General features: G+C 37.0%; 1 protein-coding gene across 2 annotated transcripts in view; it reads right to left on the bottom strand.

Moving 5' to 3' along the window:
- Positions 1 to 24,050, bottom strand: part of LOC100890119 (F-box only protein 42) — a 40,995-nt gene extending 16,945 nt beyond the window's left edge. Inside the window, exons 1-5 of one of the 2 annotated variants that reach the window (XM_030987355.1) lie at positions 23,699 to 24,050; positions 20,725 to 20,958; positions 16,976 to 17,240; positions 1,740 to 1,839; positions 58 to 114 (exon numbers count right to left, since the gene is read on the bottom strand). In XM_030987355.1, coding sequence (XP_030843215.1) covers positions 58 to 114; positions 1,740 to 1,839; positions 16,976 to 17,240; positions 20,725 to 20,958; positions 23,699 to 23,864 — 822 coding nt within the window. In that variant the 5' untranslated portion in view covers positions 23,865 to 24,050. Of the gene's footprint in view, positions 1 to 42; positions 115 to 1,739; positions 1,840 to 16,975; positions 17,241 to 20,724; positions 20,959 to 23,698 lie in introns of both variants that reach the window. The other variant, XM_030987354.1, reaches the window with a different exon arrangement.
- Between the last annotated feature and the right edge of the window lie 980 nt (positions 24,051 to 25,030).

The following is a 25,030-nucleotide window of genomic DNA, read 5'->3' on the forward strand; positions in this document are numbered from 1 at the left end:
AAGATAGAAGAGATATTGTGTTGATTGTTTGAGAATACTTACTTGGTTATGACTTACCTCTTGAGACGAGGTACAGCCTCCAATGATTAGAACATGTTTATCATCGATCACCAACTGAAAGATAGAAAGAGAAATTAATGACCTGGGGATCGATGATTAGGGCATGGTGATCATCGATCACCAATTGAAAGATTGATAGAGAAATTAATGACCTGGGGATCGATGATTAGGACATGTTTATCATCGATCACCACCTTGATGAACTATGCATTCATTAACAGGACATTTATAAAGCCCTTCTGAGAATTATTTCAACATTCAGAATACCAATATGAGAAAAGTCTATAGCATACATGTGCTCATTCATCTTTGGCTGAGGTGCAAATTAGTTCACAGAAAATTTACAAATAATTGCAACACCATGGAAATAAATGAACATTGTTTTTATAAATTCTATTCTCTTGATACTACTTGTAACATTGTTGTAAGTGATATTGAAAAATTCAAATTCATTGATGTCAACTGGCTCAGCAAAGGATAAAACCAAAGAAGGCAGTAGACATGGTTCCAATCCTAGATACAATATTGATTAGTAATGCTCTCCCTACATGCATCCTCATAAACACAGAGCCAACCACTTGTAAATCAAATTATAATCTTTGCTCCTTCTACCCCAAGGCTATAGGGCTGGCTGCCTGTGTGTAGAGTGTCATGTGCATAAGCTAGAGGCATCTCAGAAATGTCAAACATGATTGCCATGAGCACTGCTAAACAGATCGTCTGTCTTGTAATCCTATCTACTTGATGAGATGATGCTCAAAACAAGAAGGGTTATTAATCTAATCTGACTTTCCTTACTCTACCATATATCCACAATACCTGGTATGTGACATTCACTTGAAATCATAATAGAGAGAAAGTGTTAGGTCCTGTTTACCTGACACTTTCTTGTATAGGCCTGTTTTCAGAATTGTACATTTATCTCGAGGAGCATCTTGGCTTGTGATTATTGGCATTCAACTTGCCTGCCTGACCTATCACAAATATGGAGGCATGTTTTCAAAAAAGTGTGTGACTTGTGTGCAACCCAAAGTGATGCACACAACCATTCATGAATATGTGTTTAGGATATTTTGTGTAACTGGACAACGCAACCCAACGAAAAGGGCCGATGGAACGAAGCAAGCCCACAAATACTTATTGTTTTGTCTTTTATTGGGCTTATAAGATCATCTAGAATCACTTCAGAATGTGGTTCTGCTTTGCTTCTAAGGGACATCATATTCTATTCTGGACAACTTTTGAAGTCAGACATGACGTCTTGGTCAATTTCAAAGTGATCATGTTTTCTTCTGTAAATTGCCAATAATTTATTTTTCCTTTTATTGCTTATTGTTCTAATAAAATATCCTGTCTCCGAAAACAATCATTATGGTTATGAGCTATGTTGAAAAGTATAGATACTGCAAATTCTGTTTGATGAATACTTATTTCTAGGATCTCAACATGTTGCCAATTTAGTGATTTAAAGCTTTTATTTTCCTTTTATAAATTCCTGGCACCAAACATAATGTCATCATTCCAGCAACAAAATGGTCATGATGTGTGCAGAAATGTTTGCCTTTTTTCCCCATGCATCTGGTGTTTAGGGGGCTCTGAATCCAAAGTTATTATCATCATTCCACAACATGTCACGATGTGGAATGATGATCATCTAAATTATGAGTAGGCTAACTGACCTGTTCATGACCATATCTTTCTCTGGGCTTATCATGACTCCTTGTCTCTATCTCTTTCCAGGTCATTTCTTGCACATCTAGAACCCATACACTGTTGGACCTGTACATGAAAATAACAAACAAAGGACACAAGAATTAAGCCAATAACTTCTCATCATTCATCAAAAAACATCTTTCACATTCCAATATCTAGGAAAGTTTTTTCTCTTGGAAAAAGAAAAAAATACTTTTTTTTTGTTTATTATCAGGCAATCAAAAACAACTGTAGCAAAATATAAACGGCGTCAGTCTTGTGTGAGGCGGATATTTGTAAACAATAATGACAGTACATATAGATTCATAGCGTTAGCCAGTTATCAGAAGTATACACATTAAGGCTAGACATCAAAAAGATTTTTTAAAAAGTTTCATATCTACTGAAGACAATTAATTCTCTGAATCAAATCTCTTATTTGTAGTTTTAGTTCAAGACAATAGGACCTCTTTCTGTCATCTTTAGATCGTCCTAGTCTAATCATCCAAAACAATTTTCTTACACACCATAGACAGGACTTGACACTAACATATGCCTAGGACATACATGTATGGGCACTGAAAATGTAAGGCCGCCTCCACCCCAAATTGACAATCAGTTACTTGTACTGGCTTTAGTTTTTGTATACATGTATACGTCCATAATGATTTATAGTCGGTTAGCCACACTTTAAATCTGTGAGTCCCAACATTACAGTATTGAGCCCTTAATCCTTATTTCCTAGTATCATCAACTACTGTAGCTAATACTCATCAGTGATTTGTTAGAAATATTGTTTACAAATATCCTCGGCTCAAGTTTAATTCCCTTTACTTTTTTTACACAACACTTCATGGAACATGAACCTCATACATGTACAATGTAGACTGAAAAATTGAATGCAGTCACTTTGATTTTCTCACTCTCTGCTTCACGGATGTAAGTACATATATGTAGAATCAGGTTGAATCTAAATGACTTTAATACACACTGTACTAGTACAACGTTTGTTTCACGACATCATCTACTTTAAACTTGCATAGACTTTATTTTGAAAGAAGAGTAAAGACTAAAGATTTGTCAATTATTATCCCTTTCCAAGTTTCAATTAAAGTATCATTGCAAATATGAACTCCAGCGTGCACACCCCCCCCCCCCCCCCAACAGTAATGAACACATGTACATGTACACACAGCGCTCAAAATACATGAGGGCGATGGGCGATTCGCCCCCCGTGAGCTCCATAATCGCCCCCGTCAGGTTGCTCAGGGAGGCGATTGCAAAATTAAAATTCGCCCCCGTGGAATTATAACATAAAGATTATCTTTTCTGATATAACTTTAACACACTATTGAGTATCAATTTTCAACCCTTAACCAGTCAAATGGAACTTAGATGGCGCTATCTCTCCCATCTCTATGAATATTACCGATACATACAACAAACACTCGCAGTGCAGCTAATGCGGCCATCAGCAATGGCTATATACTGCGCCGGTAGTACTGGTGGGCACGCTGACGCCCTAAATCTGCTGGAGCTGGAGAGGATTGCGCAAATCTGGTTATTCTAAAAGACCAGCAAATAATGCAACTCGACCAGTAAATCAATATTGAGAAGAAGATCACCAAAAATGTTGCAGGGGTGGATCTAGGCGGTTTAGGGGGTTCAACCCCCCCCCCCCCCCCATTGGGCTGCCAAGTGAAAATGTGATGTGCATAGAAAAATGCTATCATGTGTCCAGACCTACACAGTATTAGTAGATGTCAGTAGATGCCAGGAAAACATCACTAACAGGGGTTCAAAATAGCAACAACAAAAATCGCCTCGCCACTACGCGGCTCGTGGACGATGCTCCACATCATATTTAGGTCACCCCCCCCCCCCCACCCTTATATAGCAAAAAGCTTGATCCGCCCCTGTGTTTTGGAAGGATATGGTAAAGACTAAAAGTAAAGAAAGAATGTAAATAAGGTTGCTCGAAATAAAGAGGAGGACATTATGTGAAGAACGGGAAGAAATTGAGAGAATGTCATCACGGGGATAAAAGTCAATAACAGCTACCGTATGTAACAAGTACATTTCTAAGAGGGAAAATGCCGACTCAAATTTTAAATGATAATGATAAAATACCAAGGAATTTAGGAGTTTCATGGGTACCAATTCAATGGAAATGTGTATTAAAATAAGAGCCCCTGTCAGAACTAAAAGAGCCCCTGTGAGAAGGCTCACGGGGGCTTTTTTTTGTGAAAGCGCCCCTGGACACAAAATTAATTTGAGCCCTGTGTACACATATCCCAAGGATAAGGCTGTAAAATGCAAAAGAAATGCATGATTGTTAATAGTCAAAGGATGAGCCTGAAAACATGACAGCTAGTGGTGGAATATTGATGATATTGATTGGCCGGCTGGTCTAGAAATACAAATTCAGGATCAAGTATGATTCCTACATGTACATGGACAGGCAACTGACAAACATATGAATCCTGTCAAGGTCATATTTAGTCTTCCAAGCCAGGCTCTTAAAACAAAATGAAGGAATTATACTTGTTGTCTTGCTTTGTGTACATGAACAAAAAAGATACGTGTGTCTGTATGGAAAATAGAAACAAAAAATCAAACAAACAAAGAACACCAGGAAATGATTAGAAGATAAACTAGATGGAATTTTGACTGCGTGCAGTCGAAAATAATGCCTCCGCCATAAAGCAATTTTCAAAATTCAAGTTTGATTGTAATCCATCTGTCGGTTTTAATGATAATGCACTCACAAGCTATTTATAGGCATACATAATGAGCCCCATGACCTTCGACCTGATGACCCTAAAATCTAATCAGTTCATTGACTCTGCAAGATACATATACATGTCTTGAGTTTGATAGTAATCTGTCTATTGGTTCTCATGATAAAGCGATCACAAGCTATTTGTGCATACATAATGAGCCCTGTGACCTTTGACCTGGTGACCCCAAAATCTAATCAGTTCATTTGCTCTGCAAGATACATACATGACCCAAGTTTGGCAGGAATCCATCGATTGGTTCTTGAGATAACGCAATCACAAGCTATTTTTGAAAACATAATGAGCCCTGTGACCTTTGACCTTCAACCTTGTGACCCCAAAATCTAATAAGTTCATTGGCTCTGTAAAATACATACATGACCCAAGTTTGGCAGGAATCTATTCACCAGTACTTGAGATAATGCGATCATGAGCTATTTTTGCATACATAATGAGCCCTGTGACCTTTGACCTTCAACCTTGTGACCCCAAAATCTAATCAGTTCATTGGCTCTGTAAGATACATACATGATCCAAGTTTGGAGGGAATACATCAATTGGTTCTTGAGATAACGCGATCACGAGAACGGGACGTACGGACGGACGGACAACCAGAAAACATAATGCCTCCGGCTACTTTGTAGCGGAGGCATAAAAATAGTCATCCATCTTTAATTATGACTATGAAATACACAGATCTCAAAGGATGTAATCAACACTCTAACTCTTTAAGTAACTTCAGGGTATTTGTTTTGGTTTTTAATTTCTTGTTTGCTTTTCTTTTTTTATTGTTTGTTATTATCGTTGTCGTCGTCGTCATCATCATCATCATTAATATTAACTATCATCGTATATATCAAACGATTCTGAAACAGTGAAACTAATCACCTTCAGATGACCGCTGGATACAATTTATTTTTATAGGACAGGTAATATGCTGTACAATAAAAAAAACTATTGAAATATTATTTGTATGCAGCATTGAAATAGAGAGAAAGAGAGAGAAAGAGAGAGGGGGGGGGTATCGGGTGGGGTATAGAAAAAGGAGAAAGATGGTTGGTATTTTCTGTTTAATACATGGAGTCACTTTGTCTCTTTAGTTATCATTGAACTACTACATGTCAATGTACATTTTACTTACATGTACATGTATTTCATGTTTTCTTGTATTTTACTGTAAATATGACATAGTCTCCCGACTTTTGCCACATTCTTTTTTCTTAAAATAAATCCGAATATGAATTGAAAGAAAAATTTGAAAAGGTTCATCCAGCTCAGATTATATTGACACACACTGGGTAACATACACTTTCCCTAATGCAGAGAGAATAAATATCATTACATCACCCTAAAATTGAAACAAAAAGAAAAACACAGATGTACTCTGTGAATACACACTGCTTTCTTTTTAAAGCAAAGAACAGGTAGTTTGTCTTTGAGAGAGGAGAATTACTCAGTGAATGAATCATGCTTTATTTTTAGAGCTTGTGCCTTTATCAATAAATATCTTTTAAAAGGGCAGAGGTTTCATATGAACCTGAAGCAATAAACTTGTTTGGGATGTCTTCTCATTGCAATACTTCTGATTTAATGAAATGCTCATGCCCTATTGCAAAGATAATGTAAATCTGTTTGCTTTGTTTGGGATGTCTTCTCATTGCAATACTTTTGATTTAATGAAATGCTCATGCCCTATTGCAAAGATAATGTAAATCTGTTTGCTTTGTTTGGGATGTCTTCTCATTGCAATACTTCTGATTTAATGAAATGCTCATGCCCTATTGCAAAGATAATGTAAATCTGTTTGCTTTGTTTGGGATGTCTTCTCATTGCAATACTTCTGATGTAATGAAATGCTCATGCCCTATTGCAAAGATAATGTAAATCTGTTCGCCTTGTAAAAAAAGAAGAAATCCTAGAATCGTATTGAAGATGGAAAACAAATCTTCTCTTCATGGAAATCCATGACAAGCACACTCAAGGGGCTTATATTCTATTCTCTCTCCAGTTTCCCATGGCCATGCATGATGACTTCACAGAAATGTTATTCTGAACCCATCAGTTAGGCATGGAGAACGGTTAAAGGCAGTTGGTAACTTTACAGGTTGTAATCTGAAATGGAATGAATCCATGCCTCCTGTATACAAATGCTTTTTTATATTAAAGTTTTCCAATTTTATAAGCCAAATTGACTTATACAATAGTGTCGGTTATACTTATTTTGTGTTATTACATTATATCTGATTAATTTTAACTTTGCATGTATTCTCGAAAGCTGTGTGTAATAATCGTTATAACATTTCTATGCTTTGATTGTAAACTGAATGTAATTCAGCTCTAATGCTGCCATTTTCAGTACTCTCAATTCAATTCCAATACTCATTTTCAATGAATGAAAATAAAAATGCAAACTCACTACACATAGATTTGTATGTCTTTTTTACAGAAAAGGACATTTTTCTCCTTTCTTTTTTATAGCAATTTTATTTCACCCCAGTTCTATATACTTGTGAAAGGAAAGGAACTAAATTTCTTAAATGTGAAGCATACTAATGACAAACAGGAATTCTTATCACCTTCCTAACTCAAATAAAATCTCATCATGCATACCCTGCAAATTGCAAAGGCTGAGTTGTCTTAGTTTTAGAGCCTAATTAAGCAGCAGATGAATAGCTTGAAGATATAATCCATGTGTAGTCTCTTGTAGGACTTCAATATATCTTGAACACGAAAACATGTTGTGGGTGGGAGGGAGGGGGGGGGGGGGGTCTGAAACATACATACATGTACATGTACAGTATGCGTACACCCAATACACATGTATACACATACTACATTCACAAACTTGAAGGGGACTACATGTACATTGTGCCACTAGCACTCATACATTGAACATACAACACACAAACATAGTGATCCTGTACTCCCTCCAAAACCACATCCCATGTCCATACACACACCTTCATACACAAGATAAAGATGTTTTACTATGAAAGCATGGCTTCGCTCCATTTATCTGTGATAGATTTCAAGGATGCCTTGGAAATGACATTTGGTCTTCTCATCAATCATCCAAGATTCTGCAATATCCTTAAGAAACATTGTAATAGTAATATTACTATTAAAGTAATAATAATTGGACGTAGGCTATAGAGCATCATGCGCTTCTATGGGATACATGGAGTTGTCCCTTGATTTAAGAGGTATGTGTTTTTTTAGATGTCCTTTGAGGAAGTCAAGTGAAGTACTATTTCTCAGAAATGCAGGATGTTTATTCCATGTGGTGTGGAGCAACAGATTGAATTGATTTGAGGCAAGCCTTGTATACTATAGGTGAAAGATGTATGGTGCTTTCAAGAGTAGGCATGTAAGAATCGTTTTTTCTAGTTCTACAACCATTAATTCAAGAGCTTTCTGTCACTGTGAATGATTGAACTACACAGATAATCATTTAAAACTGGTTGGAGCAAGTAGGTCATTAACTCTATCAATTTACACAGATTTATTGCCTTTCTGACTCCAATGAGATATATTTAGAAAGTCTAAATCTTCAGTAGATATCACTCCTAGAAGAAGAATCTTTAAGAAACACTGTACAAATCTGAATAACATGTCTCCTGATTGAGGATCATATACTTGCCTTGTAACTGTTGGGAAAGCAAAGAATCAGTCAGTATTCAATCCTCAAACCCATCAACCCTGACCCTAACCCTTAAAGGCATCAATCGTTGAGATGCATGGCCCTACATGTACGTGTTATCAGTGTCTGTGATATTTATTTTATATGGATTCGGCTTGAGGGGTATATCAGATATATTGACCAAGCTAAGATCATATTGCCCCGAGTCGAAGACGAGGGCAATATGGTCTTAGCGCGGTCAATATTTCTGATGTACCCCGAAAGAAGCCTTGTCAATATAATTATTATTACCTAAACAAGGCACTTTTAAGCAAATTATTGAAAGGGGCCTATACAACTTTGGTATCAATCTTGATTTTTACCCCCGTCTGTTTGCTGGTCCATCTGATTTCAGGTTATTCAGGCAGGTATGTAATTGTGATGTAACAATGATTGTTACTGTGTGTAATTGTGACATAACAATGATTGTTACCGCGCATACACTTTAACGCCTACATGATACTGCGCGTAAAGCGCACTGAAAGACAGAGTGGAATATGGCTCAATATTGCCCTCTGATTTAGTACAGTGGTCTACGGGGCAAACCCGGAAGAGGGCAATATGGCAAATATTCACCGCTCCGGTTTCATGTTCGGAGCAGCGTGCAAAATACGACTTTTTATTTAGCAGCTAAAATGCCTTGTATAGGTAATAATGTGTTATATTGAAGCCCTAAAAACAAAATGTGCTTCAAAATGATCAAGAAGTGCCTCAAAAAAGTAAAAACCTGGAGTGACCGGTTTTACCATACTCCTTTTCCCCAATAGACTGTAGTGTTATGAAACTGTTTACCAAACACAAAATTTGGTTTAGATTTCCAATCATAAATATCTTGTTAATCAGGCGATCGGCTTGACCTACACTATGTAAAGGTTTATTATTATCACTGCAGCATGAGCTAAATCAAGGATTTTTAAAAAGGATCTAAGACAAAGTTAACAGATCCCTTTAATGATAAATGAACAAATAACATAAATTGATTATCAATTCTTATATTAAGTTGCGAAAAACATAATCAAAATATACTGACCTAATATTACCTTTGACTATGACTTTGTGACCTAGAATTTGTGTCATATAATTTGTGATACCGGTACTTGATAACCTGGAACAAGTTTCATGGAATTTGAACAAACACTTTTGAAATTATGCTAAAAATTCAAAATCTTGATGTTGATGCCACAACAAAATTAAAGCTTGCAGACCTGAAATTACATTTGACCTGACTCTGTCACCTAAAAGAAATCACATGATTGATGATACTTTATAACCCCTATGTTCAAGTTTCATGGAAGAGGAATGTATACACTGTACTTTCAAAATTATATTAAAAATTCAAAAGTTTTTGATGTTGGTGCCAAAGCATAGTCTAAGTTTATTGACCTGAAACGACCTTTGGCCTTGACTTTGTGACCTGAAATTCTACTCACATGATTGGGGATACTTTAATAACCCTTTTAGTTTAAGTTTCATAGAATAAGAACCTATACTTTCATAATTATATTAAACATTCAAAAACTTAACTTTAGGTTAAATTTTTGATGTTGCACCCCGCCGTCCCTGTCACGGGAAAGCGGCGCCTTTGTCTCGCTTTTGCTATGCAGGCGAGACAAAAACCTCTATCCTGGCTCCAAACAAGATTCTACAATCAAATTCATGGATCTGGGTGACGATTGAAATCAGGGAAAGAAAAAGGTTATTTATTCATCTATTCCTAAATGTTATTCTTTTATTCTTCTGTCCATGTATTGTCACTATAGTGATAGTGGATTTGGTTTGTGATAGAAGGATATCATGTTCATAGATCAGAGTCACCCCAGAAACTAAATTCAATTGATGCTTATCACTATCATTGATCCAACTATCTATGTGAAAGATTTGTTCAACCTTTAAAAAATGAATATTGTTTGATTCTGATATTTCCTGTAAACCCTAGTCTGAAATTTAATATTCTGTGAAATATGTTTCATTTTAGAAGTTTCCAGTAAGATACAATAATATTCAGTTTCTTTGAAAAACGACAGTGGATCAGGTTCATCATTCTGATATCAAACAAAAACAAATTATAAAAATCAAAGTTTCATATTTTGGACATATTTGATTTTCCCTAGTGATTGCTCCCCCACAGCCTGGTACCTTAAGTAAAAGGCTAATTTAATCTGATTAAGCTGTTTACACTCTCCCACTTGTATTTGTATGGAATTATCAATCAATCAGTAGTGCATACAAGCAGTTTATCTATTATTACATCTTCTTGAAAGAAGCTGGCTACGGTGAACTAGATAAACGTGACCATTACTTTGCATGGGATCAAGCAAAATGGGATATTTTCAATCTCCTCAACTGAGGGCTTCCTAGCCATACTGGTATTACACTTTTGCATACACGCGGACGAGAAGTATTAGGTATACTAGCCTCCTTATATGATGTGGTGAACTGGTTTTAACAAAAATAAAAAGATTCAAATTGCATAAATGGATTACACCCCACATTTCTGTATGTTATTTAATAATTTAATAAAGTTTGTACATGTACAACGTAAGTGAACATGAGTTGGGTCCCTGTTACATGCAGATCTTCTTTTTTTCTTTATAACCCCACTTGCTTTTAATTTATATACAAAAAAGTTCCTACTTTGCAGCACCGCTTTCTCTAATATCAGTCTTTTAAAAATATTCTTTCTATATTTTATTCTATTCCTTTATTTCCCTTGCCTTTTTTTCTATCATATAATTCTTGATTTTCTTGATCTTTAACACTATTAAATCTGGCCATTGATTTCTCTCATTTTTTTTTTTTTTTTAATATACTTTTCCTTTGTATTCCTCTCTTGGTAGTCCTTTATAATATCCCACAATTCATCTTCTCACTCTTTCCATTCATCCTTGTTTCCATCCTCCACACTTACAGATACAGCAATTTAGGGTAGCATACATGTACATGTATTGTAGTACATCAGAGAAGTACTCATAGAGAGTTGAATGATTTACAATGTATCTTGAATGTCTAGTTTTAGCCAGAAGATACAATAATGGAAGCATGGTCTCTTTGAATCCCCCAAAAATATTTACAAGCAAGTAACATTTAAGAAGTGCTTCCATTTGACATTCAATAATGGTCGAGTAGGAAATGAATCCTTTCCCATTATACAGTGCATCAAACGAAACCACTCAATTTCCATCTTAGTCCAGTGTCTCTTTAATCCAACAGAAAATTAGACAAGAGTCTCTTCTGTTGATTGAACATGTCTTAAAGGGCAATCCAACCCTTGTAATACGTTGATTTTGTGAATGCAGAAATATAACAAACAGAATGGCAAAAGTTTGAAATGAATCGGACCAGTAGTAAGGAATGTTATGAACATTTGAAATATGAGATCTGTATTAAAGTCTATGCTATTCTCAAATTGGTAGTTTGGTCAATGGATTTTGACATATATGGCGTGTGTAACTCTTTCATTTGCTGTGTAAAAAAATATCATTAAATTCTGTTTTTTCTCGTTATTTCTTGTTACTTGGGGCACTTCTCAAAATATATTATAGATAGCATATTATTATTATATCTCCTCTAAAAAGAATAGACCCTCCTGACCCCGATTTTTTTGGAAAAATTTGAATTTTAGTCATTTTATATGTTGGAACAGATGGAAAAGTAGTCCGGCACTACATCACATTGACAGTACTGCTTCAGCCAATATGAAGTACTCATACATACAGTGTACATATATCTAGTGATTAAAACTTTTAAAAAATCATTACCGGTAGGCCTACTGTCTAATATATTTAGCCAGATTTAATTGAAACTTTCATCAGTTTGCTTAGTTTCTTAAGTTAGCTCATTGATGACTGACAGATGATGTTACAAGGGGAATGAGACCTGGAGGTTTTGGGGGTGGAGCTTAGCAAGTTTGAAAAACAAATATTTAACAAAATATTTAATAATCTATGAACAAATTAAGAAGTTCAAAATATGAGATGTATGCAGGACTGCACACCAACAGAAATACTACATGTACACTTGTATTTCGATGTCATGGGCCCTTTAAGTGGGAAAATAACGACCATTAGTTGTTGAATCAACTTTAGTGATTGTGTGTGTGTACATGTACATGTATGTGTGTGTATTGGGGTTTTGCAATCCTAAAGTAATAGTCTGATTTTCAGACCCTTGTACCCAACAGTTGTACATGTACGCTTTGTGCAGAGCAACCATTCAATCAGTTCAATTTTGGCCATTACAAGAATTGGGTTATTGATGTAGGCAAATGCTCCTGTACCCTTTACAGCTAATTTTATTAATATTACCACAAAAAAGTCAGTCACTCAATAGTGTCTGACAGTGAAGTCTAGAAGGTAAAAGGGTTTCCTTGCATAATTTGAATATTAGGAAACTGCTTACGTTCAAATTTCAGAGATAGGACATGCGTGACATGCTCATAATTCCTGCAAAGTTCTACAGAATTTGACTTTGGCTGCAAAAGGGACACATGTAGTACCTTTAAAGGCACACTGTCCTACTTGTAGCTACTTGCCCCCTCTATATAGAAAACTTCCCCAATCGGTGCCTGTTGGTCCCCCATGATACTCTTTTTCTTATGTTAAATGAGAGCTGAGTTAATGAGATAGCCACCTGTCACAGTGACCTCGCTGGCTCGCTGGGTGGTCTAATCCCTTCTGGCTGAAGTAGTAAAGCCTGCCTTTAATATCCATAATTTCTAAGACTGATATTTCCATATTTAATATTTTCTCAAGAATTGAAAAGAATTATGAATTGTAAGCAGCAGATTTGTTACCACAATTAATCATTCAAGCGACATGTACGTTGCTAATTGTGTGTCTCTGTTTATCTTTGGCTGATTCTGTACATGTGTGCACGCAGGAAATATAAGATTTCACACCATCACACATACTGTAAGGACACAGAAGAGGGGCATGGAATAACTTTACAAGCTGGATAAAGGACCAAGTGGCATGGACCAATGTTGCATGCACAGTCTGGATACTACACTCTCATTACCCTGAGCCATTGTACGCCTTTCAAATGAGCTACAAAGCGTGATATAGAGTCTGTTTCTGGAGACTATTCCTTGAGTAAGGCCAACCCAAAGCATTGCCGTCATATAGAGTCTGTTTCTAGAGACTATTCCTTGAGTAAGGCCAACCCTAAAGCATTGCCGTCATTCTCTCAGCAATTAGGATCCAAACGCATCACAAGACAAGTCTTCAGGAGAACACAAATATGCCTGATAGGCAGTGCAGCTAATGAAATCTTGTGTCGCAGCATTTTGTCTGTGCGTTCGTCCACAATCATCAGAGAATGATAGAGAGAGATCACAGAGCAAGGGGAATGAACAGAGATTGGAAAGAGGAGAAGCAGAGAAAAAAAGGGAGAGAAGGTGTGGAAAACGAGGGGGAAATAAAAAAGAAATATCAAAGTAGAAATTCAGAAAATAGCATACAAGGAGAGATAAAAGAGTAGAGAAAACGAAAGAAGTGTGTATGACATGAAAAGAAAGAAAACCAGAGAGGAAGCAAGGAAGACGAGTTGAAAACAGGCAAAAATGTCAAAAGATGTATTCCTTATAAAAAGGAAATTGGTGCAAGCTGGTTGCGAACTTGAAACAAGGCCGCTCAGCTCTGCAAACAAGCTAGTTACTAGCTTGCAAATGAGATTATCTGTCAGCCAATCAGGACAGAGGAAATATATTTGCAGGTCAAGAAATTTACAAGCTCGCAGTCTTGTAACTGGCAACCTTGCATGGTTTCAAAATGCAAATGAAGCAGTTTTTTTAGCCAATCCGAAAAGAGAAGCGTACAAGCTTGCGCGACCTCGCAAGCTTATTTATATATTTTCCTTCAGCGTTTACCTATCAAATGCATCATTTAACAATCTTAAATCTGAGATGCACGGCCCTACGTGTTATCAGTGTCTGTGATATGGTGTAATATTGAAGCCCTAACAAAATTCCGCTTCAAAATGATCAAGAAGTGCCTCAAAAAAGTAAAAATCTTTGAGTGACCTGTTTAGCCATACTCGTTTTCCCAAATAGACTGTAGTGTTATGAAAATGGTACCGTTAGGAAAACGAAAAATGAAATTTCGATTTCCAATCATAATTATCTTGATAATCAGAATGATGATTGGCTTGTTAAAGTCATGGGGTTCCTGACTGACCTAAAGGTTTATAATTATCATTGAAGCATGAGCTAAATCCGGAATTTCATTTCAGAATCAGAGACAAAGTTACCAAATTCCTTTAAAGGAGCTACACAAAGAAAAAATTACTACAACTGATAATTATGTACATATGGATGGAAAGATTTTCTCTTGAAAAACATGAACAATTTGCTGAGAAATCATATAGATATCATGGAAAGGCGTAAAAATGCAACTTTTCAAGACCCTTCTTAGACCCCCGAACGCCCCTGAACGTAAGCCAAACACACGAGCATAGCGAGCTCTGAATAGTGACGTCACACACTGGACAACAGCTCAGTACCGGAGTCGCGCGTGTAGCAGTCTGCAGCTAGCCAGCCGTGTCCCATGTGTGACGTCACAAATAGTGACGCTCTACAAAGGACAGAAAATCTGGATCTCAAAACTAACATTTTTGAGAGTTGGTTACTGCGGGCCCCAAACATATTTTGAAGAGGAGAGTTGTTGTATTTGATCAGTAAGGCTTCCCCTTTGCAATGATATGAGTTTTGCATCAATTCAAAACACTTTTGTTTCTTTGTGTGTCTACTTTAAAGCATGTTGAGAGCCTTTTTCAAAGGTATAATGCACTATTTAAGATCTGTATTTGTATTATTATACAGTATGTGTATATATAAACCAAACAACGATTATGATACCGTATTTTAGACCTACCGGTAACTAGCAAAGAATCAAAGGTTTCGAGATATTTATTGACCATTAAAAGTGTGCATACACTTTACATGTAATATCTTTTGTGCTGTACGTTTACAGTGACAATAATTTGGTCATAGATAGGGTTTGTCCAAATATCTGAAATACACAAAAGTAAATTGTACTACAGTGTATATGCACATGAGATTATGCAAATACTCTACCAACAGTTTGAAAATATTTGTTAAATATTTGCAACATTTCATTTTTTGTAGTAATTTAAGGAATTTTTGAAGAAGTTTAATATAGCATTTTTTATTTTAAAAACTGTTTATGTAACAAACTGAACACTGGGTAATTGGTGTCACTTATTTGATTTATCTTTAATTGTGGTTGTGTTAAAAAGTTGGCAAGACTCTTGGTCTGCAAGCCTACAAGAGCTTGAGATTGCACCCCTGCAAATTTTGCAAGCTTGCAGGGCATATCCTCTTGCCTGTATAAGTTTGTGGCAAGCTTAAAAGAGCTTTAGACTGTGCACCTGCAAGCTAGCAAGAGATTTAGTTTGCGCCCCTGCAAGCTCCACACGCTTGCTGCAAGCTTGCAGGGCATACACTGTTGGCTTTCAAGATTTCAAGGGCTTTATATTGCGCTCATGAATGCAAGCTTGCAGGGCATATCCTCTTTGCCTATTAAAGGGATTTGGTATCTTTGCCTCAGATTCTAAACAAAATCCTGGATTTACATGTACAGTAGCTCATGCTGCAATCATAATTATAAACCTTTAGGTCAGTCAGGAATCCTATGACTTTTACAAGCCGATCCGTTGTCTGATTATCAAGATATTTATGATTGGAATTTGAAATTTAAAAGAACGTTTTCCCTGTGGGGGCATAATTTACATACAGGTATTCATATGTTTTTAATGTTTTCATACTATAGTAACAATAATCTTTCATAGATAAAATCATAGAATCTGCTATTATTTTCTGCTACTTCAAAATGAAAATTGCTTTGAACATTACAAAAGTGTTTAAGGAAAATGTGACGATTGTGTCATTTGATGATTTTTTTTTTTTGAATGCCTGCACTACAGTAATTTAAACATATTTTCTTTTTATACAATCACTTGGAAGTATTAAACTAGTAAATGTATTCCAACACGGATACGATAGAGAGGGTTACATGAGATTTTACATTGTTCACGGAAAATGCAACATCTGAAACAGCTTTTTTTAATTGCACTGTTCACTCAAAATACGAGAGATGAATCAGTTTAATTTTTAACTTTCTTAAAGATTTACCTAGCTCATTAATCACCAATAAAACAGACAAATACAGTGTACTAGCCTTAACTGGCACCCATAGGCCTGCACGGAGCTGAGAGGCAGATTTAAACGAAAGCTAAAATTCATCCAAAATTGTCCCTGGCCCTTCTCGCACCCAACAAATATTGCACAGTGGACTCTTCTTGCATCTCATAAAAGGCATTTTAAAATCGGTCAAAAATAAATATGAAATGTCAGATTTTGCTACCAGAGTAGCGATTTGCTATGTTCCTGATGATAGTTAGTAAAGGCGATTTACATGACAAAAACATGTAAGTCTTTAATACGAGAGCTTGCAATTTTAGTTCTGGCTGAAATGCGAAGACACAGTATACACGTAAAGACTGTTTTTTGCGTTGCCAATTTGATATTTACTTCACATTATTCAGCGTTTAATGTTAAAAAGCGTGCACGCAGGGAGTTCGCTAAATTCAGCGAACTCCCTACATGCACAATGTTGTAAACAATATCTAGATGGGGACAGGTCACAATAGTCGATACAAAACAGACATACAGTGAAACACAATAAAAAGAAAAACCATATGAAACTATTATCAAAATAAAGACATGTTCCATGCCTAGTTGACCTACCTTTGTTGCCCATCCAGTAGTCCACCAAACACCACCATCTTGCTTCCTATAATGCTAGCAGAATGGCCTGCCATGGGTGGGGGTGACGGACTTGTTGCCACACAAGACCACTTGTTCTTATGAGGGCGGTAGACATGAAGCTCGTTGAAAATTTGAGGTGCAAGATGAGGGGGATGTGGCACAGGTGGAGCAAGTCCGCCAAAGAGGATCAGGTTACCCTTGTAGTTGACCATGGTTGCTGATCCCTTAGGGCTGGGGTATGAACCTGTAATGAAAGAACAGAATCAGAGATCATAAGACACCAAAGAGGATCAGGTTACCCTTGTAGTTGACCATGGTTGCCGATCCCAATTTCAATTTCAATTCAATTTGTTTGCTCATAAATATCCAGAAAAAACATGCAAACATTTATAAATCAACATGATACAAAGGGTAAAATTCACAAGAAAAATTAATAACAAAGTATACATTTGGATTAAGGATGAGAGGGACAGCAAGAAAGGAACAAGCCTTGTGATTAGCTGAACCCGAATCCCTTAAGGCTAGGGTATGAACCTGTAATGAAAGATCAGAATCAGAGATCATAAGACACCAAAGAGGATCAGGTTACCCTTGTAGTTGACCATGGTTGCCGATCCCTTAGGGCTAGGGTATGAACCTGTAATGAAAGAACAGAATCAGAGATCATAAGACACCAAAGAGGATCAGGTTACCCTCGTAGTTGACCATGGTTGCTGATCCCTTAGGGCTAGGGTATGAACCTGTAATGAAAGAACAGAATCAGAGATCATTTAAGACACCAAAGAGGATCAGGTTACCCTTGTAGTTGATCATGGTTGCTGATCCCTTAGGGCTAGGGTATGAACCTGTAATGAAAGAATAGAATCAGAGATCATAAGACACCAAAGAGGATCAGGTTACCCTTGTAGTTGACCATGGTTGCTGATCCCTTAGGGCTAGGGTATGAACCTGTAATGAAAGAACAGAATCAGAGATCATTTAAGACACCAAAGAGGATCAGGTTACCCTTGTAGTTGATCATGGTTGCTGATCCCTTAGGGCTAGGGTATGAACCTGTAATGAAAGAACAGAATCAGAGATCATAAGACACCAAAGAGGATCAGATTACCCTTGTAGTTGACCATGGTTGCTGATCCCTTAGGGCTAGGGTATGAACCTGTAATGAAAGAACAGAATCAGAGATCATAAGACACCAAAGAGGACCAGGTTACCCTTGTAGTTGACCATGGTTGCTGATCCCTTAGGGCTAGGGTATGAACCTGCAATAAAAGAACAGAATCAGAGATCATAAGACACCAAGAGGATCAGGTTACGCTTGTAGTTGACCATGGTTGCTGGATCCCTTGGAGCTAGGGTATGAAGCTGTAATGAAAGAACAGAATCAGAGATCATAAGACACCAAAGAGGATCAGGTTACCCTTGTAGTTGACCATGGTTGCAGATCCCTTAGGGCTAGGGTATGAACCTGCAATGAAAGAACAGAATCAGAGATCATAAGACACCAGAATGGGAAACAACCAAGGAGAAAGTGGTTATCCTTGAGACCTTAAAGTTGATCATGGTTTTAATAATTGACAGTCGAACATTCTGTTAACTTCATTATCTGTTTAAAGGATTCAGAAACCCTTTTTGATTCAAACCATGTGTAACACAGGTTTCACCATATACATTGTACATGGTGTAACACAGGTTTCACCATATACATTGTACATGTACTTTACAGTACATGAACATGTACAGGGGTGTATCACTAAAAATTTACCAGATAATAGTTTATAGTTTAGGTCTTGTTCTAAAACAGGAGATTTTCAGCTTTGAATTGATACAGGTACATGTACATGTACAGCGTGTATTAAAAAAAACGGTACCCTAATCATAAAGTTACATGTACAAACATGTATATCCAATATATGACTTTGAAATCTATTTTATGATTAAAAGTAACTTGCATTTTCTGTCCAATGATAGCCATAACATTTACACAAGTTTTCTCTCTATTATCGATAAAAAACATTACTTTGGATTTTGGAAACATTTCTCACACATGTACTGTACATGTAGTTTTGTCAAACAAAACATTATTTTCTAGTTCTATTTGCTTGGACACACAGTAAATAATACAATACTAAATATAGTACCAGCAAATTATAACCATTTACATGTACGTTTTACGACACTGTGACTCTGTTTGATTATTTTAAGTTACTGTACATGCTAGTGTTGCACATGCTAGGAGCAGGTCAATAAACTTTTGGAGGGAAGATGCGACTTCCGACGCTGTTGCAAGTACAGCAGCATGCTTGAACACTGAGCAAATTTCTCAAGCTGATGAAGACCCTATTTGTAACTTCGGGCTAATTTACCAGATCACAAAATAGCGGGCTATCTGGCCAACTCGGGCTGATGGAGATAGACCTATTCATCTTCCAGCACGTAGTGTATTGGGTTTAAACCATGAATGTCTTTGTTTTAATAGCACAAGCACATACAAATGTAGTGTTCAGTGTACTGTACATGTAATTGGAAAATGGCCATTTCCTTTAAAACCAAGACATTTGACCGTGAAAATCATAAATTATTCATGTACTGTTGCCCTTATTTTAACCGGAGGAAAAAATAAAATGTAAATCTGTGAATATTCAGACATGATTTTATGCCTATTAAGTATGAATTTTGATATTTTGAGATGACCTCTAGAGAGCTAAGTTGACTTCAATTGCTGTCTCTATCTTACAGGCTTCTCATGAACCTTGCTGTACATCATCCAATGTACAAGACTATTGGAGATCATGATCTATAATGCAAATTAAGCCCAGTGTCTGGTGTTACATGTATGTACAATTTAATGTACACTGTACATGTACATTGTACCAGCTCATCAGTTTGTAGTGTGCACCCTCCATCATACAGTACAGTAGATCTATAGACATACCGGTAACCTGTTTCAGGAGAATTTTCCATATTTAGTTCTTGTTGTAATCCAAATTTTCAACATTCAATATCCCTCTGAATAATCCCTATATACTGTACATGTATCAGACTATCACTAAATACAATATGAGGAGTCGGTGTCATTTCTCCTTTTATTTTAATCTAAATTCTCTTTCAATGCATAATTGATTAGTTTCATTTCCAGAGAAATCATGTAAATTTGCAATAATCATCAAACTTATCATTAAAGGGAGTGTAGCTTGACGAGACTACAGGTATGTATCTTTCCTGTGGCCTGACTCGGGAGCCAGGGCCCATTGGGTAAACGACTACAGAAGACGCAACTGCACCAATCACGTGCGTGCAACATTCGCGAAACCGAAGCAATCAGGAGAACTTTGGTCTGTTTCGCAAATGCTCACCATGTAGAGATTAAGTCACTGACTACCCTTGATCAAGTCCCTTCGTTTACTTGCAGTTGCCAAAAGAAGACTTACATGTAGATAGCGTTAACCAGTATTCACCAAGCTACACTCCCTTTAATGATCAATACTTAACATCTATAATGACGTTACTCTAATTATTTGTTATCAATATTGTTATCAATATTATTAGTATTAACATTTCATTCATATCATTATTTAATTATCATTAGCATTAGCATTATCATCATCATCATCATCATCATTATCATTATTATAATTATTATTATCATCATCATCATCATCATCATTGTTATCATTATTAGTAGTAGTAGTAGTAGTATTATCATCATCATTCTCAGACATTATTATTACCTGAACCCAGCACGCGAGTCCATTCTCGTGTACTCAGGTCAAGATTCCACATGTCATTGAAAGCAGTTCTTGATCCAGAGCATCCTCCAAAGAAGAAGATTTTACCATTGACGTAAGCCACGCTATGAGAGCTTCTCCCAGTCACTGGTGTGGATGGACATTCGCAAGAACTCCATTTCAGTACACCTTCGCATGCAGCATTGACAAAAGCTTGTTTGCGCTTCAAGATCACACCTGAAAAGTGAAAAAACAGAGAGCGAGAATATAAGAAACACCGAATTAAACCTAAACAATTTCTCATTCAATGAAGCGATTAACATTACAGTGTACATAGATAAGAATCACTGTATGGAACCTACATTATACAAGTGTAAAATCAATTCTCATTCAATTAAGCAGAAAAATGAGAGTTCAGTGAAAATTTGAACAAATAGTGATTTAAAAATGCCCGCTGAGCTGAGCCAACTCAACTCCTCAAGGCTCAAGTATGGTCACACTCACAGTTCTGGACAAGCGCCAATAATATTTATAAATATAAATTATAATTACCCCAGTACATGGCCATGTTATGGACATGTAGACCTAGATCTAGACCCTTTAACAAAATTATTGTATATTTTTAAACAAAAATTAAATGTTTGCATGTTTGCTGTTGTTGTTTTTGGTGTACCACTACCACTTGTAGTTGTACAGGCCAAAGATCTGGACTAGATTCTCTAGCTGACAAGGGTGCCTGTTTATTAGTATAGGGCAGGTGCTACTAGTTCAGAAGTAGATCCAAACTTTGAGCCATAACTCCGGGTGGAGATACCCTACTAAAACATACCCAAAATGAAGTAATTATTGATCAAATGTTCAAATAAACAAAATGATTTATAAGTCGATATGTTTGTTACCTGTTTAATGTCAATTTTTTTTTCTTTTTTTCAGAGTATGTTTCCTAAAAACGAAGGCTTATAATATGCACTTTCTCACAGGATTCACGGCAAACTGCAGCACAATACAATTGCATACAGTGTATCTACCTACGGTGGGGTGCGGGCACACGTGTGTTTCAGTTAGCAACCATAAACTAAGATTAAAGTCGCTAACTTAACACATGCGCGCGCCCGCACCTGACCGTCGAGACGGTATGTTATTGTATTGTGCTGCAGTTTGCTGTCAATCCCCACTCCAGCAAAGCATAGAGAGTCCATGCTAATGCGTATGGACCTCTAGCACTGCATGTATGTGGTATGCACGGGGTGGATTTTTTTTAGTATTAAGATCATAAAATGTAAGACAAATACAACATAACATAGGTTGTTATATTTGTCTTACATTTTACAGTATTTAAGATTATTAAATTATTTTTATAATAGAAAAAAAGAATTCAAAACTAACTTTTAAAGCCCTTTTTCCTCCTTCTTTTACAGAGACGGCAGCAAGATTCCCTCCTCGATTGCGATGACATCAAAACTGCGCACTTTACGCACACCATACACTGACTTCTACATGCGCTACAATTCGCCACAAAGACAGCTCGCCCCTGAACAACTCGACACAATACCCTCCCTGGATATCTCGCCACAATACCCTGGACAACTCGACCGTAGCAAGTTGTGCAGGGTATTGTTGCGAGATGTCCAGGGTATTGTGTCGAGCTGTCTTGGGGCGGGTTGTTTTTGTGGCGAGTTGTCTAGGCCCCGGTGAAAACATACGTGACTCGTGACCCGTGGCTCTTGCGCAACATCTGACGGGTAGTTTTCTTATCTCGCAGACGTTTTCATTTATTGCTTTATCGCAGGTTTAAAGCACCTAGGCCTCTTATTCCGTACAAATTTCTAGATAGACTTTCAAAATGCTTATTATTAGTATCATTATTAATATTATTATTATTAAGACCCCAAAATTGCTAAATTGAATATTATACTTTGGAATTATATAGTAATGCTCCGCCACCTCTGTCGGCTAATAGTTGGGCTGAAATGTATAATGTATTTAATATAATACCAAACTCTAAAAACGCTCGTACGCAATAGCCTACCGCTGAGCTGTGTACACAACCGATCGCGTCCATATCAACATGCATATATTCGGACGTAAGCGGTCGCGAACGGTCTTTAAAAACAAAGGTCATAAAATCCAAAAATGGCGCACGTTAGCTGAATTGCGGATGGGCTATAAGCAAACAAGTAGGCCAGATGTCTGGAAACCAAGGAAATTTACACCAACGAAACTTGTAAGTTCCATTCCTTATTTATTTGTGATGGGTTATATCCCATTTAATTAATTAGTAGGACATTTGAAAGTGTCGTACCGCAGGCTTTCAAATGTGTCGCGTTAATGTGCTGGTGCCAGTGTTGCCTGTTTTACTACACAGTCAGGATAGTGATGCTCCTATGTGTGGTCAATCCCGTGAGAAAGTGCATATCATAAGTCTTTCTTTTTAAGAAAAATACTCTGAAAAAGATAAGAAAATTGACACGAAACAGGTAACAAAGATATTAACTTTTAAAATCATGACCTTTATTTGGACATTTGATGAACATTTTCTTCATTTTGGGTACCGGTATAGACTAGATGTTTAAGTTGGTATCTCCACACCGAGTTACGGGTCAAATTATGGATAGACTTCTGAACTAGTGCCAAAGGCAAAGGGCCTACTTGGTGTCATGGACCCCCGTCCCCCCTTACTAATAATGCTGAAAGGGGGGGGGAGGTGTTGAAAAGGCTCGTAATAGTCGTATAACAAAAGAAAAAGATCTAGTCTAGACAAGATCAACCCATAATGCCGTATGACTTTACTCTACTCAGCTCAGAAAGGGGGAGGGGGTGCTGGGAGCGGTGGCAATGCCATGCATTTGCGTACCCTAAATATTATTATTAACACTGAGTAGGGCATGGATGTCCTGAGTTCTCAATTTTCACTTCTCTGTTCATGTCGTGTTTGACTATTTCTTTTGAATAAAGGTAGACTCTAACGCATATTCACCTTGAATGAGACGTCTCCACAGTTTGCAAACCCGAGCAGCGACATGTACTTCGCTGTATGGGGAAAGATAGGATAACACACGCTCCAGTATTTCTTCCGGTAGATCATTGATAATGAATTCAGGCGGTAGTGGAGACGAAGGAACATCCTCATCAGTATCCTCCATTTTCACGTCCCTACGGATGTGATTTATACTTAAAAAGTGTCCAAACTGAAGAACGTAATCCAATTAGTCCTGCTTGGAAGAATGTGTCTATTTTTTCTACATAATTCGACGATTTCACTTCGTGTTTCGAGTGTCGGAGTGATAGATGGCGTACATTCCTTTCCGAGAAATCGCAAAGCAATAATTACAACACGTACGTACGTACGTACGTACGAATTCCAGACAACTCGCCACAAAGACAACTCGCAACAATACCCTGGACATCTCGCCACAGTACCCTGGACAACTCGCCATGGTCGAGTTGTCCAGGGTGGGGTGCCTTTTCGGACAGCTCGCCTCACTTTTTTCCCCTCATGATTTCTATCCCTCATCTTAGATAAAATTGTCAATTTTCATGATTTTCGTGCTTTTTTAAACACCGTTATGACAAAGAATAAAGAATAAAGCTGATTTCCCTTGCAACAAGAATATATTTTTGACAAACCGAAGGCGTACGATCGCCAGATGTTGGGATAACTTCTCGGTATTAAGAAATTTATAACAGCTGCATTAGTTTCTGTCTCAGAATTTTTTTAATGGTAGGAATTTATATGTTTTCATGGAAGAATACTAGAAGCACTGGCGTACTGATGGGAGGGGGGGGGGGGGCAGTTGACCCGCGAAATAAAATTGAAAAGTGGTTTATTTCTAGATTTTCTGGGTTAGTTTCGCACTTTTGCCCACAGTCAGTGAGGCGGCATTTTTGGTTGGGGGGGGGGGACAAAGTGCCCCACTTTTTCAGGTTCCCCTAAAATGCCCCCTTATCCTTTGTACATACACCTTTTCCCTTCTGATAAGTGCCTACTTTTCTTTCTCCATGATGCACCTCTATAATTCGGTGTATCTAAGAGCCCTTATAAATTATAGTGCTTAATGCTTGCGCGTTTATAGATGGTTTAATTATAATGTTACTCATAATTACTTAAAAGAACTTTTCAGTCTTTCTTCATTAGATTGTGCTTAATATTCATCATGTAATTTTTCAAATGGAACCTTATACTTTTTGCTCGCTTGCTCGAAAATCGATATTTAGTCCATCACACCCAATTGCGAAGTATACGTTGCTTGAGCAATATGTTGTTCCACGTAAAGAAATAAACAAATATTGATGTCATTCGTGGTAGTGT

This window comes from Strongylocentrotus purpuratus, unplaced genomic scaffold (genome assembly GCF_000002235.5).
Source record: "Strongylocentrotus purpuratus isolate Spur 01 unplaced genomic scaffold, Spur_5.0 spur5_scaffold_16, whole genome shotgun sequence".
Classification (NCBI taxonomy): Eukaryota; Metazoa; Echinodermata; class Echinoidea; order Camarodonta; family Strongylocentrotidae; genus Strongylocentrotus; species Strongylocentrotus purpuratus.